This window comes from Poecilia latipinna, unplaced genomic scaffold (assembly GCF_001443285.1).
Source record: "Poecilia latipinna isolate Pla-1442-1.1 unplaced genomic scaffold, P_latipinna-1.0 Scaffold560, whole genome shotgun sequence".
Classification (NCBI taxonomy): Eukaryota; Metazoa; Chordata; class Actinopteri; order Cyprinodontiformes; family Poeciliidae; genus Poecilia; species Poecilia latipinna.
The window spans coordinates 143,270-165,540 of record NW_015113176.1 but is presented as its reverse complement, the minus strand read 5'-3'; the positions used below and the strand labels follow the sequence as shown (position 1 = coordinate 165,540).

Sequence of the window (22,271 nt, the reverse complement as noted above, 5' to 3'; positions counted from 1 at the left end):
TAATTATGACAATCTCAGAATTTTGACTTTATTGGAATTACGACTTTAATCTCAAAATGTTTTTAATTCTGGCCTTAATTTTAGAATTCTGACTTTTAGTAATAAGTTAATTCTGATATAATCTAAGAATTAATCTTAATCTCATCATTATAACATTGATTTCAGAGTTCTGACCTCAGTTAAGGATTATGAATTTAATCTCAGAATAATGCAATTAACTGTGACCTTAATCTCATAATTCTAACTCTTTGTCGACTTTAATCTCAGGATTCTCAGTGAAGGCAGGACAGGAAGAGGCGGTGCGTCTGTGGTTTGAATGCTAATTTATTCAGGTTGATTTATGATATAAATACAACACATTGATACAATCCATTTGGCTATATGAGCTCCGCTTCACGGAGCTCCGACTTCCAAATACAGCAACACTGACAGACAGAAACCGATTCTGTTATTATCAAACACATTCAGAGAGAGCTCCCCCTTCTGGTAAAATGCACCAACATGTCATGATGCTACATGCCAAGGACACAATCCTATACATCAAAGTGCAATGTCACAATGGGTTAATGATAAAGTCTTAATTCAGGAATCTACTAAACACTTTTATGAATATTTCATTTGGAGTGCTGCTGCTCTTTCAGTCAGGACATGCGCGAGTGTAAGGAAGAGGACTGGGACCGCTGGCAACAAGAGAAATTATGACGTTAATCTTGGAATTCTGAAAACAGAGAATTCTGACGTTAATCTCCAAATTACAATTTCTGAATTCTGACTACAATCTAAGAATTCATATTTTAGAATATATTCATATATAGAAGAAAAAGACAAAAATCTGACTTTAATCTCAGGATTCTGACTGTAATCTTTAAATCCCGACTTGAATAAGAATTTAATCTCTATTTCAGAACTGTGACTTTTGATTTCTGACGAAACAGATTTTATTTTCCCTCTGAATTCTGTGAAAAAGTCTTAAATTCTTCTGTTCCAGTGGTGCTACAATCCTCTTCCAAATGAGTGGATTCACAACTCCCAAAAAACACGAGGGTTTAAAAAAAAGGCACTTTCACCAAAACACACACACACACACACACACACACACACACATACACACACACACACACACACACAGAGCCCGGTCCAGTTTAACACTCCACATTCACTGTGCTGTTCAAGTGTAGTTTTGGGCGTTTTCACACACGGAGCCCCACCCTGTTAGCTTATTGGAGAATTTAAGGTTAACTAGTGACATTAGTGTAACACACACACACACACACACACACACACACACACACACACACACACATAGAGAAGAGGTGGCATGCTTTTTGCACTCAGGTTGTCGACTTGCAGTCGTGTGTTGTGGCACTCAAGGCAGGCATGAATTATCTATTCTGCACTTATAGGGGAGCACGACGAGGGCGGGCGAACACACACACCGACACACACATACACACACACCGACACACACACACACACACACACACACAGACACACACACAGACACACACCGACACACTAGCTGCGTTTACATTTTTACATTGTCCATAAAATTGCACAAATTGGAATGACGATAATAAATAAAACACGGCAGTTTGGAAAAAACATTTTTCTGTAGTTTTTGCGCTTGGATGCTTTGTTTTTTCTGCTGTTTTGAAATTGGCATATTTCGTAAAAAGGCGATGGAAAAGCATCACATCACACAAGTCGTGATCAGCAGCAAGATGTTACTACTGGTGGAAACGACAAAGACAACGACAGGAAGTGGTAGGACGATGATGGCGTCTTACCACTTAGTTACGTGTGATCTTAATTGTTTTTTTACTCAATGGATGATTACGAATTAGTTTTTACTCTCCACATTAGCAGAATATCGGCAAAGCTTTGCACACATTTGTAATAGAAATGTCATTAATAACTGCGTTTTCATTGTCTGTAAAATTTAGCAAATTGGAATTACGAATATAAATTTGGTCAATGGAAACACGGGAATTTAAAAAAACTCCAGTTTTTAAAAAAAGTTGCTGCACTAGGAAGAGGTGGTTTTCAGATGTATTTGACAAAACTGAAGGAAACATCAGATCACATGTGAGCAACAACCGGACTTACCACGTGAACAAATGTGAAGTTCTTGAATTGTGTTTTATCGATATGGGTATAATATTGATAAAGGTTTGCAATGGAAACGCAGCCAGTGCCTCGCTCAAACAAACGAGAACAAAGTGAGGACGAGCCGCATCCTCCTGCAAACACAAGAAGGCCGCCACCGAACATTCAGTAAAGATGGCCGAACAGTCGTTAAAAAGCTGAACACATTCATTAAAGTTGTGGTTTTTTCTGTCACCGAGCGCCAGGCTGAGCGTAGCAGCGGAAACCGTCCAAGTCCTCCATTAGCCGACCAATCAGGCGGCGGATGCAGCAGCCAATCGGGTGTCTTTGGGGACACGACATTCACTTCACTGAAACTACGTTTTACGGGACTTTCCGCCTCACCAGCAGTTCTTTTAGCTAACCTTTGATTAATGCTTCGATACATGGAGAAAGAAAACTCCTACACACCAAGAGAGTACACACCAACCTGACGACACAGAAATATCATGGCATATCATATCATAGGTCATGTCATAGATTATAATTTGTTACTACATTAAAAGCCTTTCCTACCCTTTCTACCTTCGTGTTGATTAGAATCGTTAGCGGTACCCTGATCTCCTTCTGGCCCAGTTTTGGCCCGGGTCGGCCTGATTCGGCCTGGTTTGGCTCACATGGTGCAGGATTTGTCCAGCGGGGGCGCCAGAGGCGGGGTGCTGCTTTTGGGGGGCACCGCGGGTTTCGGTCTCAGGGCGGGGGGCCGCAGCGGGGCGCCCATGCGGGCGGCCGTCACCGGCTTGAAGGAGCCCAGGGCGTCAGGGGACGGGTTGGCGGGCCTGGGCGGGCCGGGCAGCGGGCTGATGGGGCTCATGGGGCTGAGCGGGCTGGGGGTCCCGGGCGTCCCCGGGGTGCCGGGCGTCCCTGGCGTACTGGGTGTGCTGTGGGGGCTGGGCGACTCGGAGGAGCAGCTGGCGACCGGGCCGTTCTTCACCTGCTCCAGCGTGTCCAGAACCACGTCGGGCGCCGGCCGGCGGTCCTGCCGCTCCAGCTGCCGCAGCTCACCCAGGGCGACACTCACCGTCTCCTCGATGTCCTGCAAACAGGAAGTTCACTGATTAACCGAACGGCTGCAAAACTAGTGAGTTTAGCTGGAAATAGATTGAACTCAATGTGAAAAAATCAAACATTTATTTAAAGAACATCATAAAAATTTTCCATGTAGTAAAGAGAAATGAAATGTGACGTTGCCATTTTGTCAGGTTAGCAACCAGTATTTAGAGTTGTAGGTAAGTGCGTAGGGATCGGTGGTACCAGTTGCACCAGTACCTGGGCCAGCGTCTCGGCGTCCATCGCTCTGGATCGCAGCGAGTCGCTGAAGCTGTGCTGCCCGCTGCTGGAGCGTCGTATGGGCGTTTCCTCCGGCCTCCGCAGTGAGTCGTGGCGGCTCACCGTCATGGTGACGGCGGCGGAGCGGCGCCGGCGCTCTGGGCTGTCGAGGGGTGGGGTCATGCCCTGGCCCCGCCCCAGGAGGAGATCTCTGGGGCTAAAGTGACCCGTCACGGGCGGAGAGCTCCGTTCCATCACGCCGCCGTTGCCATGGTTATCGTTGGAGCGACAGAGAGGGCGGCGGAAGAGGCCGTCGGTTCGTTTCCTCCTGTGGCTGTCATCAGGAAATTACAGAGGGTAACTCTACTTAAAAACTCTTTGTGCAATATTTAATTCAAGTTTCTAATAATGAGAATAGAACATTAGTGTTTAATTATATCAACCATTTCTGCTGAAATTCTGGTTCTATTGCTTCCATCTTTGTTTCTGAGCAAATTTTGACATTTTCAAGTTAATTCTTGTTCTGCCACATTTAGCCTAAAAGTGTCTCAGTGCTGCCCTCTTTAGGTTAAAAAGGGGCTACTGCCATTAATTCATGTTTACGTCACTGTGCTTGCATCACTAAATTCATCACTCGACTTTTGAATAAAAAGTTGCTGCAAGGTCTGAAAAGTGGCTAAATTTAGCGACAAAGTGGATAAATTGGCAACAGTTGTTTTCCTCGCTCTGTTCTCAAACGTAACCACGCCCTTTACTGTCTCTAGACTCCGCCCACTTCTGGGTTTTCCAAAAGGGGGCAGAGTTTTCTGCCAGGATAAATTAATTAAATTTTTGATCTTTGAAAATTAAATTGTTTTTTTTAAGCAGTGAACTCTGCCCGGAGTAGTTATCTTGTTATAATAAAGACGTGTTTTACAGTTTGTACTTATTTTGATTTTGAATTCATGTCAACTGTTTGACGGAATAGCAGAGCTGGGATAAGGTTTTAATTACGACATTGAAATCGAAATGATACGAGAATAAAATGTTAATGTTGCCAGAAAAAAGTTGGAATATTAGTAAAATACTAATTTTATGAACTCCAACACAAAAAATAAATGAGAAATGTTGAGAGTTTTGTGAAGTCTTGCTTTGGTGTCAGTTTTACAGATGAGGAAATATTTAATCTATTAACAAATCAGCATCAAATTCTGATCAGCAGCAGGACTTTGAAATGATTGAACAACTGAATGTATTTCAAAGGAAAAACTACAGATCTGACTGGTTCTAGAAGCTTTTCCTCATTAAAACATTTTTTACTTTTTTACTTTGCCAGTATTATGACTATTTAATTCACTTAATTATAAAAATTGTTTTAGCCTGGCCCTAATACTCCATTATCCAATTAACAAAAGGGAAGATTGAAATATAGCTACTTTTTAAAAAATAAAAAAATAAAATTCTGTAATTTATTTTTCATAAAAGGAAGCAAGAAAAAGTTACATCTGGTCTAAAAAAAAACATCTGAGGTTTTATTTCTAAGCCGAATCATCCGCCCTGTTTCATAGATATTAAGTCTTTCTTAAGATTAGATTCAGATTAGAAATGGTTCATCTTGTTCTTCTTTCTAGCAAAAAGTTTTTATAAAGCATAAAAAAAACATTAAGCGAAGTTATAATCATGTAAATCTGCTTATTTTGAAGCCAGTTAACATAAAAACCTCAGTTTTTATGCAAAGCCGCCATTTTTTCCATGTGATATTTGGTTTCTCAGGATGTGAGGTGAGAGGAGGAAACGTGGCAGGAAGCAGCAGATCTGCAGGTGTTTACAGGTGAGACAGGAAGCGGGTTTCGGTGTCGGACCTGTTGAAGTTCTCCGGCGGCCTGATGTCGGTCGGGGAGCTCAGCTCGCTGCGGGACCGCTTGTCCTCGGTGCTGCTGCTCCCCCCGTCGCTGTCAGCTTTCTGGCTGAGCGTATCGGACATGGCGTCCGCCCTAAAGACACAGAGCACAACTCAGTCGGGACAAATCGCTGCCGAGGCAACAAAACGCTCCGATCATCAATGAAGTGATCAATAGCAGAGAGGTGAGAGACTCCCTGAGTCCAATTAGTCTGTTAATCAACAGGGAGAAGATCCAGTTAGCAACAAATCCACTGAAATCCATCAGAGCAGATCGTCAATTAATCACACACTAATTACTGTTTCACTATAAAACAGGCTGGAGAGAAAAATTATGATTATTTTAAACAGAAAAAAGCGTAGAAAACACTGAGGTGATGCAAGTATTTCAACAATAATAATAAAACTAGTAAACCTTAATTAGAACATTAAAGAAAATATACATTCATTTTAATAATTTTATCAAATTAATCTTTTAAACTGATTATTTCCATATTTTGAAGAATAAACAAGTCAGTCTTTATTAAAACTAATAAAGATAATTAGTAGTTAATTAGTCATAGACTTTAGTCATAGACTAATCATAAAGATTAAATTTAACTGAAAAAATTAGAGTTAATAGACTGAACTCAATTAGAAATAAATCAAGTCTGGAGTCAAAATATCAAACAAAAATTAAATTCACCAGGAGAAATAAATTACAATTTCTTAGATTTGGTGTGAAAATAGATTAAATTTAATCAAAAATTAAACAATATTGAAATGAAAAAAATGAAAAGAAATCAGATTAAATTCAATAGAAAAAATACTAAAAACAAATTAAACTGAATAAAATACATAAGATTAACTAAAATAAGATACAATTACATAGTTATTTAATAAAACTAAAACAGCATTATGTTTCTGAACTTACATTTGTATGGTGAAATATGTGTTATGGTTTCTCAATTTATTACATCTACACACAAAATTGCAAAAGAATAAAAAAAACATGAAATGTGACGCATTAATTTTGTTATGCTAATCATCAATATTTAGGGTATTATTTCGGTCACATATCAAACTCAAGGTTCGGGGGCCAAATTTGGCCCCAAATAGTTTTTTTTATGGCCCTCTAGAAAGGCACATAAAATTACAGCCTTCAAAATTACGGTTGTGTGCCTAAATATTATTTTATCAATTAAAGCGTTTTTTTTCTGCCAAATTACATCGTGAAAAAAGTTTCATGTTTATCTTTAGAATGATTCATCAAATGCAGAAACGTATATTTATTCATATTTTAACAGTTTAATATGTAGGTTTATTGATAAATGTTGCCACAACTGGTCCTTTGAGAATATTCATGATCTTGATGTGGCCGGAAATAAAAATGAGTTCCACAGCCCTGCTTTAGGTAATGGCTTTAAGATATGAGTAAATATATAATCTAAAATATTGAAAATGTTTGCTTTATAGTTTAATAATAAAAATAACAATGAATAACAGTTATGTTTTGATATATGAATAAATTATTCAATTAACTGAAATTACATGTTAAAAAAAAATCAGTTTTTGAGTTCTAAAACATTTTAAGAAGTGATATTGTAATGTCGGACGTGTACAAACCATTTGGGACTGTTCACTCGCCTGTCCTTCACCACGATGTACTGATGAGGCACCAGGCCGCGGCTGCCGTTCAGCCGGCCCTCCCACCAGTCATGCGACGCGCGCTGGAACAGCTGCAGCGACGCGCCCTTCTTGAAGGACAGCTCGCGGCCGGACCGGCCCACGTAGTCGAACCGGGCCACCGCCTCCACGGCCTCGCCCTCTGCTGGGGAGAGACCAGGTGAGACACGGAGGTGAGGCCGACGGCATTCCAACAAGATGGAGGGCTTCCGAGCGGGAGTTGAGAACGAGGGATTGTTGCGTCTCCATGGCTGCTGTTACCACGGCAACCATCTCTCCACGAGGAGATGGAAAGATGGGCGTGTAATGCTGCGTTCCAGTTGTCCTCGGAACTTGGAAATCCCGACTTCCCAATCGGAGAAAAATCAACTCTGAAGTCTGTTTTTCCACTAGGAAACTGAGAGCAACTTTGACTATCCCCAGTTGCCACTTATAAGTACGGCTTCGCGTTTCAATATGGCCGCTCCTCGCATAAAGAGTATAAAAATATTCATAACCGTCGACTCGACACGTTTAAGTTCCGAATTCTTAACCAGAACGCTGTTACTTCCGGTTTAACTTCCCAGGCAACTGAAACGCAGCATGTGAAGGTCAGGGGTCAGCGCGTACCCTCGTCGCTGGTCTGGGTCTCGGTACCGGCGTCCGGCTCGGTCTCCTCCAAGGCCCCAGGCTCGCTGAACGGACTCTCGCTGCAAGAAGATGAAGAGGAGTGAGAGGATCAGGCAGCGAAGCAGACTGACAAACCGTCCATTCAGCGCGGGAACAAAAGGAGGAGGACGCGTGCACAGCAGGAGGCGAGGCGCTCCACAGAACCCGACAGGATGTGAGGATTTACTCAGGGTGGTGAGGAAGAGAAACACTCGTTCCTGCCAAACTAGCTGACAAGTAACATCTCTGTCGCCCTCACAGCATGTTAAGAGGATCTCCCCCAGCGCTGTTTACATTCTCATCAACTAACATCCTGTTTTATATGTTGTGAAGTAAGGCTGGGCACTAAATAATTAACAATATATCGCGATAGATACGTGGTTAATATTAATAGAAAATATGTCCGATAGAATGTGTAAAAAATTTCACTGAACTCCGAGCTAGACCGCACAGCATTCTGGGGGATGTAGTCTTAATCCCTAGTTTACGCGGCAAGGTTTTTATGTCCCAACCGATTTCCCCTTTCCAACAATCTTAAGATGTCACGATTATCGAGATAGATCTAAATATAGACTTAAGATATATCCCTTGCGTATGCAGGGTGTTTAGAGTGTCTGGTCCGCTTTTAAGGGCGTCGGGTGTCCACAAACTATTGCCATTGCTTCTTCCCAGTCGGCCATGTTTGTTCAGATTTCCCGTCTGACGTCTGAACGTTGGTGAGTGGAACTTGTTCGTGTTTGCTGTTTGGCTCGATACTACAAACTGTAGGACCAAACCTATTATATCCAACATTTCTTATCGTCATTTGTGTGTTCAGGTTTCGAAAATCGACCGACAATTCAAAATCTTGACCTTTGAACCAGGTATTAGCCGTTTAACCTCTGACGGGCTAGCTAACTCACCTTTTGGTTACCTAGCAACAACCTGTTGAGTGAAGGGAGAAAATAATGAGACTGGATAAACCAGGAAAGTTCACGTCACCAGTTTGGCAGTATTTCAGATATTTAAAGGAAAAAAAAGAAATAATATTGACTGATATGAAACCTTTTTGTTAAGTTTCAGTCTTATGTAGGCCTGTCACAGCAATACATTTCTCTGAACAATAAATTGCCCCACTAAATACTGCAATAAACGATAGTAATTATTGGAAATTAACATTTTGAGACCAGTTTCAAGTCATATATTGATAATGGCACAATAATGCAAGTTATCCTCTGAAAAATCAATAAAAACTTAAATTTTCTAAAGAAAAATTGGAACTGGAAGATATTACAAACACCCAAAATGAAACAACCAAAAACAATAAATAAAATGGTGGGGAAAACACCACGCTTACAACAGAAACCATAAGTAAAATGGATTATGATGTTTCTGTGAATAATATTTCCCTTCAGCAGAATGGAAATTGGAGAACTCATCTACTTTGAGGTTAATGTGAATAGAAAAGGAAACATTAAATAAAATGTGAGACTGGTCTCACCAGTACTGGTCGCCGGTCATGCACTTCTCATAAACCGGGCCTGGAAGCTCCTTGATGTCAGGAAAGATGTTGTCGTGGTGCAGGATGACCGTTTTGATGACCTCATTGACGTGCGCCTGGCAGGCCACCTGGTCCAGCGTGTCGGGCGTCGGCAGGAGGGTGGGGCCGAATACGATGGCCAGGTTCCCGGCGTCCATCATGTTCTCATCGCTGTACTGGGAGAGGCTGGCGGAGCAAGGAGGAACATTTTTCTTAGTAAATTGGAACAAATCTTTGGTCACTTGAGTCAGAAGTATTGGCACCAAGAAAAAAACAAGCAAATTAAGTCTGAATTGAAACAATCCTTAGTTCATTTCCACAAGCTAATAAATACAAAGGTTCCCACATTGCCCCTTTAAATGATCATAAAAAAAAACAACAGACTAATTGTTTTTAAATGTATAAGGACTAAAGCTTTGTACATTATCTATTTTTATATCTTTGAGCTGACATACTGACACACTCCTGAATGCCTTTCCTCTTCATCAGAACCCCAATTAATGCAGCGGGAACATCACACCTGCATGTCACACTTCCTGCCTCTCCATCCCTCGCTGTGCTTTCATTCTATATTTATCTGAGAGGCGGCAGAACCAAACTGACGACTAGAGAGGCTTGTGTTCTCTCTCAGGGGAAGAATGAGGCGGCAGACACTCACTGGTTGAGGAAGGCGAACAGGTAGCGCATCACCACCAGCGTGGCCCTCGGGACGCCCAGCAGGATCTTCCTGATGCACTGAGCTCTCTCATACAGGTTTTCCATCCCTGCAGTAGGAAACAGATTGACGTTTCCAGGCTTTGTTTGAAGGGACAAACTTCAGAGGCAAACGGACATGAGATGGTTAAACTCCCTAACTTTTCCTCCGGTTTTGCTCAAAAATGGAATCTGAGCATTCAGAGAGACTGATTTCAGTGCATATATTTATGTAAGCGAACCATAATTTATGTTGTGTGCATTTAAATCACAAACGTTCACTCAATACGTTTTCTGGCTTATTGTGCTTTACTCTGATAAACTCTTGCTCTACTTGCTTTGTTCCTGCTCCTCATGTTTGGAAACCCAGGATGGCCAAAAACAGGCAACATTTTATGTGTGTTTCAGATTGAAATGTGTTTATAACATGCTAACCGCTGTGTTCACAACTTAAAGGTGATCTATTATACTTCCTTGGAGAGTTTAGGATAAGTTTCTGGGCTATACAACACATGTTCATTACATATTTTGCACAAAATAATTCTTAGATAATAAGAATTTAGTTGTTTGAGGGCCTCTTCTCACTTTAAATCCAAATAAGCAGCTGCTGACCACGCCCTCCAACTCAACTTTTACACTTGCAGATGAAAATGGTTACAAACAGATGCGTGATTATATAAGCATACATCTTTGAAAAGCAGAAGTGGAGCCTCCTGCACAACCAACAAGAATGCAGCAAGTGGTTTCTGGCTGGTGAGTCAACAACTAAAGACTTGTCTTTTCCAGCAGCCATTGTACAGCGGTAAAACCAGCTGACCAAGCGTGCTAGATCTCAGCTTGAGTTGCTAGGCAACAGGCGGAACTCTTCTAGGGTTGCTAGGTGATCTGTGACGTTACATTCTGAAGGTTTTTGAAACGTTCCTTTTCCTTCACCAAAAATCATTAATGTATTCCCAATTCTTATTTTAAGAGCTTTGGTTGTTTTTGGAAGCAGTTGAGGCCCAAATGGAAGAATTAAAAACATGCAAAATGTGAAATTTCCATAATAGATCCCCTTTAAAGCCAACTACATATGGTGGGTTTTTGTCTAATCAAAGTATTCGTTGGATGAAAAAAGAAACAAAACACTGAAGAAAAATTAAAAGACTACATAATTAAACTTTGTAGTCTTAAAATATATAGTTAAGCATACAAATATGTTTCCATTTTGCATTTCTGGTTGTATTTCAACATTTTTTGAGCTACTATGACGTGAAAAACATCTGACAGTTATGAAAAGCTTTTGTTTGGCACTGCAAATAGGAAACAAAGCGGATGAAATGTCGAGGGAAGCTGAGAGTCTGGGCCGGAGGTAAACGCGTTCAGGCGGCGCCGTCGGTACTCACGGACGCAGGAAATGAGGTCGTTGAACCTGTCCTTTGGAAACAGAGGGTTCTCCAAACCCCTGAAGTACAGCTTCAACACCCCGGCCACAGAGTTGATGTCGTGGTTGCTCTCCTCGTCTATGAGCGGGTCGTTACCTGGGCAACCAGCAGAAGCGGCGTCATCGCCTGACAGTTTTACAGCTTATCGGTCATGTGCCCCTCTGACCTCACTGGTGACCTCTCACCTCTCTCAAAGCAGTTCTTGATGTCGTTGACCTCGACCTGTGAGCCTGAAACCCGGAAGATGCCCTGATGCTGAAGACCTGAGGAAAACATCTGGGTTTGACTGGAAGCTGCATCACACAGGTAAGTCTAACATCAAGCATCACAAACATCAAGCTGGTTCTACTTAGAAAAAAGACTTTGCACACCCGTTGATTTAACTCATCAAAATACAGCAAATATTTCTGAAAAAAAATTAATAAATTTCCAGGCCAAAAAACAACAACAGTCCACTTAGGAAAAAGTGATTCATAAAAATTCATATAAACTGAGTATTGAAGTCACAACAAAATAAATGTGAAGAGAAAATAAGAAACATCCAAGCTAAAAACGGAGACGTACCGTGTAGATTAATGTAGCGGATGCAGCTTTCCACTAGCAGTGGTATGGCTTTAGTCGAATCCTATCAACACACCAAGAGAGCAACTTAGAGAAAAATGTTCATTTAAATAAGAATAGAGCAAAAGTACAAGAACTGCATTCTTTCAACTGGAGGAGAAATCATCCAATCACAGAGAAGAACGGTTATAAATAAGTTTAATAGGGATAGATGTTGTGCTGTTGTAGGCATGAAATTATTTCAATTAAAAACTAGAATTAAAATGCTTTATTTTGCTGCAATTTTTTTCTTTCACATAATTTTTTCACATACTTTAAAATTGTATCAGCTGGTACAGACTGAAATTTCATGGTTTTTAATATTTGTTAACCTCAGTTGAGACTACATAAGTGCTGAAAGCTTTGGGTAGCTTTAAAACCAAAGTAAGGTTTCACCTAGCGCAGCGTCAAAGCTAATGCTAACACGTACTTTAATCTGTATGCCGATGACACTCTCCTTCATGTTTACATTTTTATTTTAGATAGCAGTCAGCTAAACGAGAAATATTGTGATTAAGCTGTTGAAATGGGCAGATTTAGATGTTTTTAGAGGAATTCTCAAATGTTTTAGCTAATCACAGATGACTACAAGCAAAACCCGACCGACCCCTGACCCCGGTGTCTACCTGGTGCTTGCTATGGGAGTTTTTCCGCCCACGACTACGATGAGCAGCAAAAGGAGGAAGAAATGAAGAGAAAGAGGAGTTTCTCAGAATTCACAGTAAAGTGGTGAAGGAAGCAAGACTGGTTATTAACCTGAAGATAAAATGAGCATGAAATGACAAAAAGCCTCACCTGGTAGTCAGTAATTCAGATTTATATCCTGCAACAGGAAGAACAGAGAACATTTAAAAACATGCAGATTATGGTGTGTGAGCCCTGAAAGACGTCGTTCTTACCCTCAGCTAAGGCTTTCTTTAATATGTCGTGTTTGGCCTGGAGTTTAGAGATGAGATTGCTTCCCTCTAAATACTCGCGAAACTTCTGAGGACGGAAGAACAGACACAGAGCTTATTTATCCCGGAGAAATCTGCAGTTTCTGCTGAAATAGAGCAGATACAGTGATTCACAGTATTATTTAAATTTGGATTATTGAGCCTCATATTAGCTGAAAACTAAACATTAAACATTAGATGCTAGATCTAGCATCTAGATAAATGAAAGCTGGAAAGCTAAATGTTTAGATTCTTAACTAAATATTAACCTACCAGTCTAAATAAATCAGAATATAATTTTGCTTTCAACTTTAATTTCTGAATTTTGATATTTTTTCTCAATCTCAGAATTGTGACTTCAACCAGCCATGCAAAATAATCTCTAAAATCCAACATGTTCCTCCACTAAGTTCTCCTGCTGCACAACTCTCGTCTTTGTCGTTGCAGCAGATTAAGATGTGAATTTTTTTTCAGAATCTTAAAAGTCCATGATGATCCGGACTGATGTAAAACAGGAAACACGTCTGATCTAAGGTGAACGATGTTTCTGTTCGCTGTTTCTCCAGTGAATGTAAATGAGACGCTTCGCTGCCGTTTCCTCACGTTGAAGTAGAAAAGCTCCGTCTCCTGCTGGTTGGCTCGTCTCTTGGCCAGACTGGGTTTGTTCAGGTAGCCGTCCGACACGCTGGACTTGACCGACTCGGAGGACGGGCTGTGGGTGAAGCTCTGCGACACGTCGCAGTCGTCCAGCACCGTCATGTCCTGCAGCGTGGTCAGAGTCGCTCCCCACGTCTTTTTCACCTGAAGGAAACACATTTTAAAAGTGCAGTGCTTTGACTTCCCTTTCAACCACAAACTTTAATGAGTTTTGCTGGGTTTTTATGTGATTGACCAGAAAATGAGACACTAATCTGTTAATTAAAATATCTGAAAAGTGTGGAGTGCCTTTATATTCAGCCTTCCTGAGTAAATCAGAGTGCAAACTGCAGTTTGAAATTTCTGCCTATTTTTTCATGTTGAAAATCTCAAGTTGGATTCACATCTGGACTTTGACTAGGCCATTCTGAAACTTTCCACTCGTTCAGGATTGTTGCCCTGCTGGACGGTGGATCTCCAACCCAGACTCAACAGGTTTGGCTTGTGTAGTGCTCGAGTTGTCTCCAGACTTTCAGGGTTTTAATCTGGATTGTTTTTCTGCTTGTTTTCAATCCATTTAATCTCAGAAAGTAACGTTTCGTTGCTTGTTCAGCCATCGAACTGCTGCAGCCTCTCGACATAAGGGACGAGCCGGGAGATTTACAGCAAAGTCTGACGACTTAAATGAAAACATAAAAACCAATTAGGGGATTTAATTCTTTACACACTCTTCATATGCAGAGTGTGTTTGGCTGGTTTTACGGGCCTGTGATGATCGGGGCGTGGTTCTGTGTGCGCTGGGAGCTGCTGAGACGTGCAGATGCTGCTCATTAATCCCGACTCCTTCAGCATTTTTATGCCCTTCAGGCCGAGTTAACAGCTGCCCTCTGCGCTGCACGACAGCGGGAACACAGACTGCAGCAGCAGCCAGTCGCTCTGCTTTATTTTGGGACGCTACATCTGCTACATTATCACCCAATTAAAACTGTATAAATTACCACGACTCAAGAAGTTCTGATGCAGAAAAACGTGTGATCTGGGGGGTTTTCACCCAGTTTAGTGTTTTTATTTCACACTTTGAGCAAACAGCTGGAAAAAGGCTCTGCAGGATTCATGGTCTCAACATAAATCCACTTATTTTCTGATGTGTTTGCAGGTCGAATGTCCTAATCTGTTTGGATAAAAGTTGCAGGATTGTCCGTCTGCAGCTCTGCGTAGTTGGGAAGCAATTTCTAAAAAAAAAAATAGTGGCAAAAATTTGGATTATTTAGCCTAACATAAAAGAGAAAAGTAATATTTTAACCATGTTAATTTATTTATAAGCATAGTTTAAGCTACATATTTAGCTCCAAACTAAATATTTAGTTAGCAAGCCACATAAGTATAATAGTAACTACATATTTAGCTAAACTTTAATTTTAGAAACTGTTGGAGTTAAATATTTAGCTGACTCCACATCTACATAATATTTAGTTTGCACACTAAATATTAGGTTAGGAAGCTAAATATTAAGTTTACATGTTTAGTTAGCTAAGTGTTTAGTTTGTAACATGTCGATGTATAATAAATCTTCTTATAAAGTAACTTTAGAGACTTCCTTTAATGTAACTGATGTCTGGTTGTTGGTGGGAAGCCTGTCCACTGTGGTTGTTAATGTTTAGACAGATTTGAGATCTCTGACCGTTGTCTGACTGCGTTTGTGAGTCTGACCTCTTCGTTCTCGATCTTCAGGGACGCCAGGCGGGTCTGGAGCTGAGTGAGGCGCAGCGACAGCTCAGCCTGGACCTGTGGCTGCGAGGCGATCTGGGTCGTCTGACAGAAGCAAAACGTCACCAACACAAGAAGAAAACACTGCAAATCCTCAGGTCAGAATCCTGATTCACTCTGGTTTACAGCTGCAGTAGCTATGTCTGTTTGTTGCCAATTATGACAGGATTTGTCCTCCATAGATTACCAGATAAATACGTATAGAAAGAGACGAATCAGGAGTTTTGTTGTTATTTTTCAGACTGAACTCACTGTGTCGCCCATGTGCGCCTGGAATCCGAAGCGCTGCGGTGGGCAGAAGGCAGTGGGGTAGAGGCCCAGCAGGCGCTGCCTGTCGCGGGCCGGGTCCAGGTTCTCCACAGCCCCCTCCAGCACCTCCAGGCCCGCCCGCCTGGAGGCTTCAAGGCTCAGTTCGGCAGATAGGTAGGTCCTCAACGCTCGGCTCAGACTGGAGTGGTACCCTAAGTCACAGCACTGAGAAACAATCAAGGCCAAGTTTTAAGAGTCCTGCAAACTTATTTCAGGAAAATCGTTCTGCATGTTTGAAGAAGACGCTGAGCGCAACTTCCTTCTTAACGAAATGTGGACCCTGAGTTGTGTTCACCAGACTGTTCAGAGTCAGAACTCCGAGCAGCAGATTGTTGTACTCACGTCGATGATGTCGGGCAGATCGTGGATGTAGTATTTAAACACGGAGGCATTGGTCGCCTCCAGAGTCAGTAAATACTCATTTCTGGCTTTCAGAGTCTTCAGTTTGTTCTCTGAGTATTTCGCCTTCCTCTGAGAACAAAAGGAACAGAACATTAAACACATGAATCCTTTCCTAGTTCTGCACTGATTCCCCTAACAGTTATTCGATAGTTCACCTTCTCTCTCATCTTCTCCATCTTGCGGGCGGCGTTGCGCCTCTGGTGGCGCTCCTCGATCCGCAGGCCGAACACGGGCTCCACGCCGCCGCCCGTCCCCGACACGCCCTTCACGCGGCCCTCCTGCCGCTCCGCCTCCCGCAGCTTGGCCTCCGCGCTGATCATCTCCGCGTTGTACATGTGATACGTCTTCATCACCTTGGTAACGGCAGCAGAAAGACAATTTGCACCTTCTGGTTCCGTTTCAGTCGTATGGGCGCAGAAATAAACGTTTTAATCAAGTTTTTTTACATGATAAAAATCCTGTAACAGACTTTAAATCCACTGAGTGAAGGTTAAAGCAAAAGTTTATAAAACTTAAAGCTGTTTCTTCTGCTGTGAAACAGTGAAAATGTCTGTTCACCGTGTAAAGCTCGTTCAGAAGCTTCATGAGGTCGTCCTGCAGCTGCTGGAGGATTTCCTTACTCTGACACAAAAGAAGAAAAATATCAACAAAACTCCAAAACAAAACGTCGTTTTCAGCCAAATTTACAAGCTTTGTTACAACACAGGCACCTAAAATACACCTGATATTCAGGATATTTACTACTCAACGTCTCATTGCAAGCAAGGATAAAAATAATTGTTGTGTATCCGTATTTCTGACAGCATGTAGCACCATTGTAGATGGAAACAAAAATTCAGTCAAAATTTCCTAGAAAAATTAAGGACATTTCTGAGTTTGAGATGCAGAAAACCTTCCAAACGTAAAAAAAAATAATAACTTTTTAAATTCAGAAATTTCCTTTTTTAATTTTCAGGCAATCTCAACATTTCTGAGATTTTTGGCAGAAATATTCTACTCCAATATTTTTTCTACGATGGTAAAACATCAAACACATTTTATTAAAACGTGTAAGTTTTGTGTTTTTCTCTATGGAATTACATTAAGCAACAAAGATGGTGTTTTAAAAATTTAGAAGTAAAAAATCCTCCAAGGAATTTAATATTTTAGAAGATTAATTGCAAAGTATGGAAGAGGATTATGGCAACTGGAAAAAAAAACATTTTAACTCAGAATTATGACTTTAATTTCAGATTTATTACTTTTTTCTTAATATTCTGACTTTTTTCTCAAGATTTTTACTCTAATCTCAGAATTCTGACTTTAATTTCCGTATAATGAGTTTAATGTCTGAAGATTGAAGTCAGAAATCTGAGAAAAAAATATTTTTTGTTTCCTTGTTTTTCCAATGGCTCTAATCATCTTCTGTAAACTACTGGACTATAAAACCCAGTTTCAGGCTTACATTCTGAGTTTTTAGCCTCATTTTGTGGCCATATTCTGTTGTGTTAATATCATTAATCATGAAAGCGGCTTGCAGAACATTTTCCTGCCTCTGCCTGAGTGAATCTGCTGTTCCTGTCTGAGCGCAGGCCTCTACATGTGTCCTTTTTGTCATTACTGCAGTAACAGAGTTGATTTTAATGAGAAGTAAAGTCTGCAGATCTCCGCTGGGCCTGCTGCGGACTTTAACAAATTAAATACACGCGCACGCTAACTTTAGCTCTCCGTGTTCATTATTAATCTGGCTTCCGGCTCGTCTTTTATTCATGCCAGCTAAAGTGCAGCGACTGCCAGCAGCTCTGAGCCGAGGACCTCCATCACATCCCGTGCCGCTCGGCGGACAGACGCCCAGCGGAGCCGGCCGCCCCGGTGGCCATGGCGACGCCGACGAGCCGCGCCCACCCCCGGGAACGGGATTCATCCATTCTGGGATTCAAGACGGTTTAGCGTAATGCAATATTTATGCTGTCACATAACTGCTTCCCCAAACTGCTGGGCTGTTTAATGCATGAGTTCAGCTTCAATTATGAATGCGTTTGTTTGTGTGCGGTCAAATCCATTTCTTCATCTGATGCTGCTTCTGGCTCTGAGCGTTTACAGACCCTCAGACTATTTAAGGAAGTAAATATATTTATAGTAATGAAGTGCAACAATCACTCTAGTAGGTGGTCATGCTTCAGATGCTTTGTTTGTAGATGCAATAAACCGAAAAATCTAGAAAAAATAAAATGCTGGGTCATATGGAGCTGTAGGAAAGAAAATAGTACAATTTGAATATATAGAAATATCTGATTTTCTGCAAAGGACGGAGTGAGCGCTTTTACTTTCCTCAAACATCCTGTGGAAATTTATGGAAGCCCATTTGTGCCACTCTGATGAAGAAACAAAAGTTTCATATGAACCCCATAAAACTGAAGAAGATGGTTTTCTGCTCATCCACCATAAACCTTTGCTCCTTTGAAAACGACCCAAACAACTGGAAATGTCTACGCAACAAGTTAAACCGTATCGTCAAGGCGACCATTGGTGATGTTTGTGAGCATAAAGTTGCTCTGGTTAGAAATGATGAAGCTTTTATTAAACAAGTGTGGAAATTTCATGTTTCCAAAGTCCAAAGTTTTTTACTTTTGGAAATTTTCTGAGCTTGAAAAGTCAAAAGCTTTGACATCTCAACCCCAGAAATTTCCTTTTTTTGGTGGAAATTTACTCCTTTCTTTCTCTCTACAATGGCCATAATACAGTGTTGTACAGTCACACTTCTCTGACGGGTTTGGATTATTTTATTACTTTTTCAAATAGTTTTTTTAAATATTTTAATTTATTATGTTTCCTACAGCACTCACCCTTTTCAGGAGCCGAGCCGAATCCTCACTGATGTGCGTCAGACGGCTGATGACGTTGTTCAGGTAGAGGTCACTGAGGGTGGCGTGGTCTTTGCTCTCCCTCCTCACCTTAAAAAACAAAAACATAAATCATGGTTAAAATAATTGATCGTTTCTCCGTGTCTCTGAGATTCCTTTGGAAAACACGTTAGCTCACCTGGTTTAGCAACAAGTACCAGCAGTTAACAGGAGAAAGCAGATTCTGATCCTTCCTGGAATTAGAATATTAATATTTTATAAATTTGGCTTTAAAATAAATATTCAGACATTTATTTGGAATGTTCCAAATTATAAAATATACAAAGAAAAAAAAAGAGAACAATGAGAAGTTAAAAAATAAACCATGTTTGGAGTCTTGTAGCATGCTAGCTCCAAATCGCTAGCTCAAATGCTAGCATAGAGGAAAGCAGATTTTTTTATAGCTTCTTACAGCTCTTTTCTTATTAACTTTAAAAGTTTTCCGTTTATAGTCATAGTTTGAGTAAATGCCGTATGAATACATCTAGAGGTCGTGATAAATCTGAAATTGTTTCAGCCATTGATGCTAGCCTCGCTAGCTGGTGTGATCATCTAGCTAACTTCCTTTGAACACATTGTTTTAATCTGCTGAGCTTGTTGCACTAATATTCTGGTTCATTTAGGAAGAAGAAAATAAAATGTAGAACAAAATAAGTTTATGTCTGTCGTCTCTGTTTTTGCTGTTTTCACATCAAGCTGGAGCTACTTGCTTAGATATCATTTATTGCTCTGTTCATTAACAACTGTTATGCTTTTTACAGCCACACCTCAGTGAATAGTCCTGAAATCGAGGCTTAGAGATGCAAATTTGTGTCTGGCCTGTTTTCAGCTCATAATATGTGGAAGCACAAAAAGTTATAGCATTAAAATACTACTGATACCAGATGACCACACGGAAATTGCTAGATTTTTTTTCTCGGGCTCATTTATTACATAAATAATACTTAATTTTACGACAGTGTATTAGGACCCTAGGAGGTAAAAAAAAATGTAATTTTTCACTAAAAAGCAAAAAAAAAAAAAAAAGATTAATCTCAAAAATTTTCTAGAAAAAACAAGGATATTTCTAAGTTTTAAAAGTTAAACTTAAGTAGAAGAAAAGTAGAAATTTTCTAGAAAAATTTAGGGAATTCTCTTGGTTTCAAAGGTCACAAATTTTAACTTAGAAATTTTCTAGAATTTTCTGAGATTAATCATAAAGTTTCTGAGTTTTTTGGCTGAACTTTACTGCCATCTGCAGTTGCTGAAATACACCATCGTTTAATTTTTATCCTCACATCACTTAGTTTTCTTTTCCAAAATGATTTCCTGCTAATTCCAGATGTGACCTTTCAACCTATCGCAGCACAGATTTGAGCGTACTTGTATTGCTGATGATCTTTTGTGCTGCGTGTTTTGGCCATGAAGCGCTCTGCGAGCTTCTCCAGGTTCCTGGAATACTCCGTCTCGATCTCGGCCTTCTTCCTGAAGAAGTCCTGCAGGTCCTGAAGCAGCTGCACCCGCATCTCCGTCTGCTGCTCCAGGCAGCGCTGCTGCTCCGCCAACTGGGCCCGCACATCTGCAGCACAGCCCGAAACACGACCCACGGCGGTAAGTGACAGAAAAACAGACAGATTTCCATTCTTGCCGCTGCTGTAATTTATGGGCTGATGTAAAAGTGCGATCGATGCCCATCAGGATGAGATTTCTGTCAATGAACTGTGAGTAACCAAACCATCAGGGGCAAAACGATGAGCATCATCTGGAGATAAACACAACAGAGCTGCAGGAAATCATGTTGTCTGCTGGAAATATTCAACATAAAACCTTAACAATCTGAAAAATACAGATTAATCCCCAGATTTCTGTTCTTTACACATGGACACAGTTTAAATTATAACCCAAAGACAATCTTCAATTAAAATTAACCAGCCAATTTAAATAACACAGCGGCAGCAATTCAAGTTAATTAAATTATTTTTGATTTATTCATTCACTTTTTAAAACTGCAGATTGTAATTAGTATTCATGTTCCCTCTAGTCTAATATTCCTATGAAAAACTCTGGTACAGCGTTAAAGAAATTACATTTCAGGTCCAAAATCCCTACATACAAAATAATTTGAATTGTTTAATAACACAAGTATAAAGGAAATTAATTTTTCTATCTGTAGCCAATTTTCTTTTATAGAGAAAATGTAAACACCAAGAATATGAAAGCAGCAACGGTTTAAAAAAAACCCCTAAAGTTCATCTTCCATTTCTGAGTTTTTGTTATTAATCTAATGTTGTGGTGAAAATTTAGAAACGCCAGTAAAGGGACTAAATGCACAATGTTTAGATTTTTGGTTAATTCTGAATTGATGTAGAACATTAATTTACTGTTTTGCTTTCCTTTGAGTCAGTTTATCACATCTGTCAAAATTTGAGGGGTTTGAATAATAATAATGTATTTTGGTTAAACACGTTACGTCAACAAGCTGATTAATGTAACTTTAAACAAACCACCAGATTTTTCTGAGCAGACTGATGAATAAAACGCCGCATGTCCCACAGGATCATCGCATTCACAGATTCGCTTATTTGCTGATTTTTTAACGGAAAATGACTCAAATTATTTGCAAATAATTCAGATTTTTTTCCGTGGAGCATTTCTAAAAGATGCAAAGCAAAATAGACACTGAAAAAAAGACTATTTTTCTCACAATTATGATTTTTGTTTTTCTTTCAAATTCTGGCGTTTCTAAAAGTCTGACTTTTTTTCTCAGTATTATAAAAAAATTTCTGGGATTTTTTTTTTCTTCTGCGATTTCTGAACATTTTCTAATTTCTTTTTTCTCAACTTTCAGATTTTTTTTCTTCAGATTTAGTTTTTCTCAAATTTCTGACATTTTTCTCAGAATTATTTTATTTTCAAATTTAATTTATTTTATTTTTTTTATCAGAATATTTAAGAATTAATTTCATTTCCGGTGGCTCTAATCCTCTCCCGTACATCAGCGATGTTTCTGGACATTTTCATACAAACACATGAAAACTACAAAAATTTCTGTGGATCACAAAGGACGAATGTAGAGCAGATTCAGTTTCTTCACTCATCTGAAATAATTCAGCAGCTTTCATTCGAGAAGCTGATTTTTCTGCAGTCAATACTGATAGTTAATAATTGAAATTTTATTTTAAACTGATAAGCTTCTTGTTAAAATGCATAATTGGCATAATTGGCTGCACTCATCCTCACAGATGAAGGCTGTCCATTTTTCTCCCAGGAGTCACCTTGGACTTAATCGTGTGACCGAAATGAAAAGGCAGCAGAGAAACACACACACACACACACACACACACACACACACACACACACACACACACGCACACACACACACACAGACTTGTAGTCAGCGTGGTAAAGCCTGGCTGCATGCTTCGCTGCTTCGCCGTGTTTCAGCGCTCGATCTTTCTGCAGCAAAGCAGAGAGAGCGAGCACTGAACTCTCTCTCTCTCACACACACACACACACTCA

At 40.2% G+C, this 22,271-nt stretch overlaps 1 protein-coding gene and 1 long non-coding RNA gene across 9 annotated transcripts in view; one reads left to right on the top strand and one right to left on the bottom strand.

Annotated features, from left to right (window-relative positions):
* Positions 1–1,621: 1,621 nt before the first annotated feature.
* The window catches only part of srgap1b (SLIT-ROBO Rho GTPase activating protein 1b), a 30,086-nt gene continuing 9,436 nt past the window's right edge, over positions 1,622–22,271 (bottom strand). For 2 of the 6 annotated variants that reach the window (XM_015041625.1, XM_015041626.1), the window contains 22 exons: positions 20,136–20,331; positions 18,913–18,967; positions 18,717–18,824; positions 16,450–16,512; positions 16,047–16,244; positions 15,832–15,960; positions 15,433–15,654; positions 15,124–15,225; positions 13,381–13,578; positions 12,742–12,826; positions 12,638–12,665; positions 12,469–12,502; positions 11,807–11,867; positions 11,428–11,505; positions 11,204–11,338; positions 9,784–9,889; positions 9,087–9,311; positions 7,568–7,647; positions 6,899–7,103; positions 5,256–5,387; positions 3,415–3,748; positions 1,622–3,181 (listed from right to left, as the gene is read on the bottom strand). In XM_015041625.1, the coding sequence (XP_014897111.1) occupies positions 2,759–3,181; positions 3,415–3,748; positions 5,256–5,387; positions 6,899–7,103; positions 7,568–7,647; positions 9,087–9,311; positions 9,784–9,889; positions 11,204–11,338; positions 11,428–11,505; positions 11,807–11,867; positions 12,469–12,502; positions 12,638–12,665; positions 12,742–12,826; positions 13,381–13,578; positions 15,124–15,225; positions 15,433–15,654; positions 15,832–15,960; positions 16,047–16,244; positions 16,450–16,512; positions 18,717–18,824; positions 18,913–18,967; positions 20,136–20,331 (3,197 nt within the window). In that variant the 3' untranslated portion in view covers positions 1,622–2,758. The remainder of the gene's footprint in view (positions 3,182–3,414; positions 3,749–5,255; positions 5,388–6,898; positions 7,104–7,567; positions 7,648–9,086; positions 9,312–9,783; positions 9,890–11,203; positions 11,339–11,427; positions 11,506–11,806; positions 11,868–12,468; positions 12,503–12,637; positions 12,666–12,741; positions 12,827–13,380; positions 13,579–15,123; positions 15,226–15,432; positions 15,655–15,831; positions 15,961–16,046; positions 16,245–16,449; positions 16,513–18,716; positions 18,825–18,912; positions 18,968–20,135; positions 20,332–22,271) is intronic. The other 4 variants (XR_001426122.1, XM_015041628.1, XM_015041629.1 and 1 more) reach the window with 4 other exon arrangements.
* On the top strand, positions 7,645–15,512 carry LOC106953095 (uncharacterized). Of its 3 annotated transcripts, none has more exons than XR_001426125.1 (6): positions 7,645–7,801; positions 9,615–9,803; positions 9,896–10,050; positions 11,442–11,548; positions 15,145–15,278; positions 15,422–15,512. It is a non-coding gene; the product is annotated as an uncharacterized LOC106953095 (long non-coding RNA). The 3 variants fall into 3 exon arrangements; XR_001426123.1 differs by having other exon boundaries at positions 9,879–10,050; XR_001426124.1 differs by lacking the exon at positions 7,645–7,801 and adding an exon at positions 7,808–8,322 and having other exon boundaries at positions 9,879–10,050.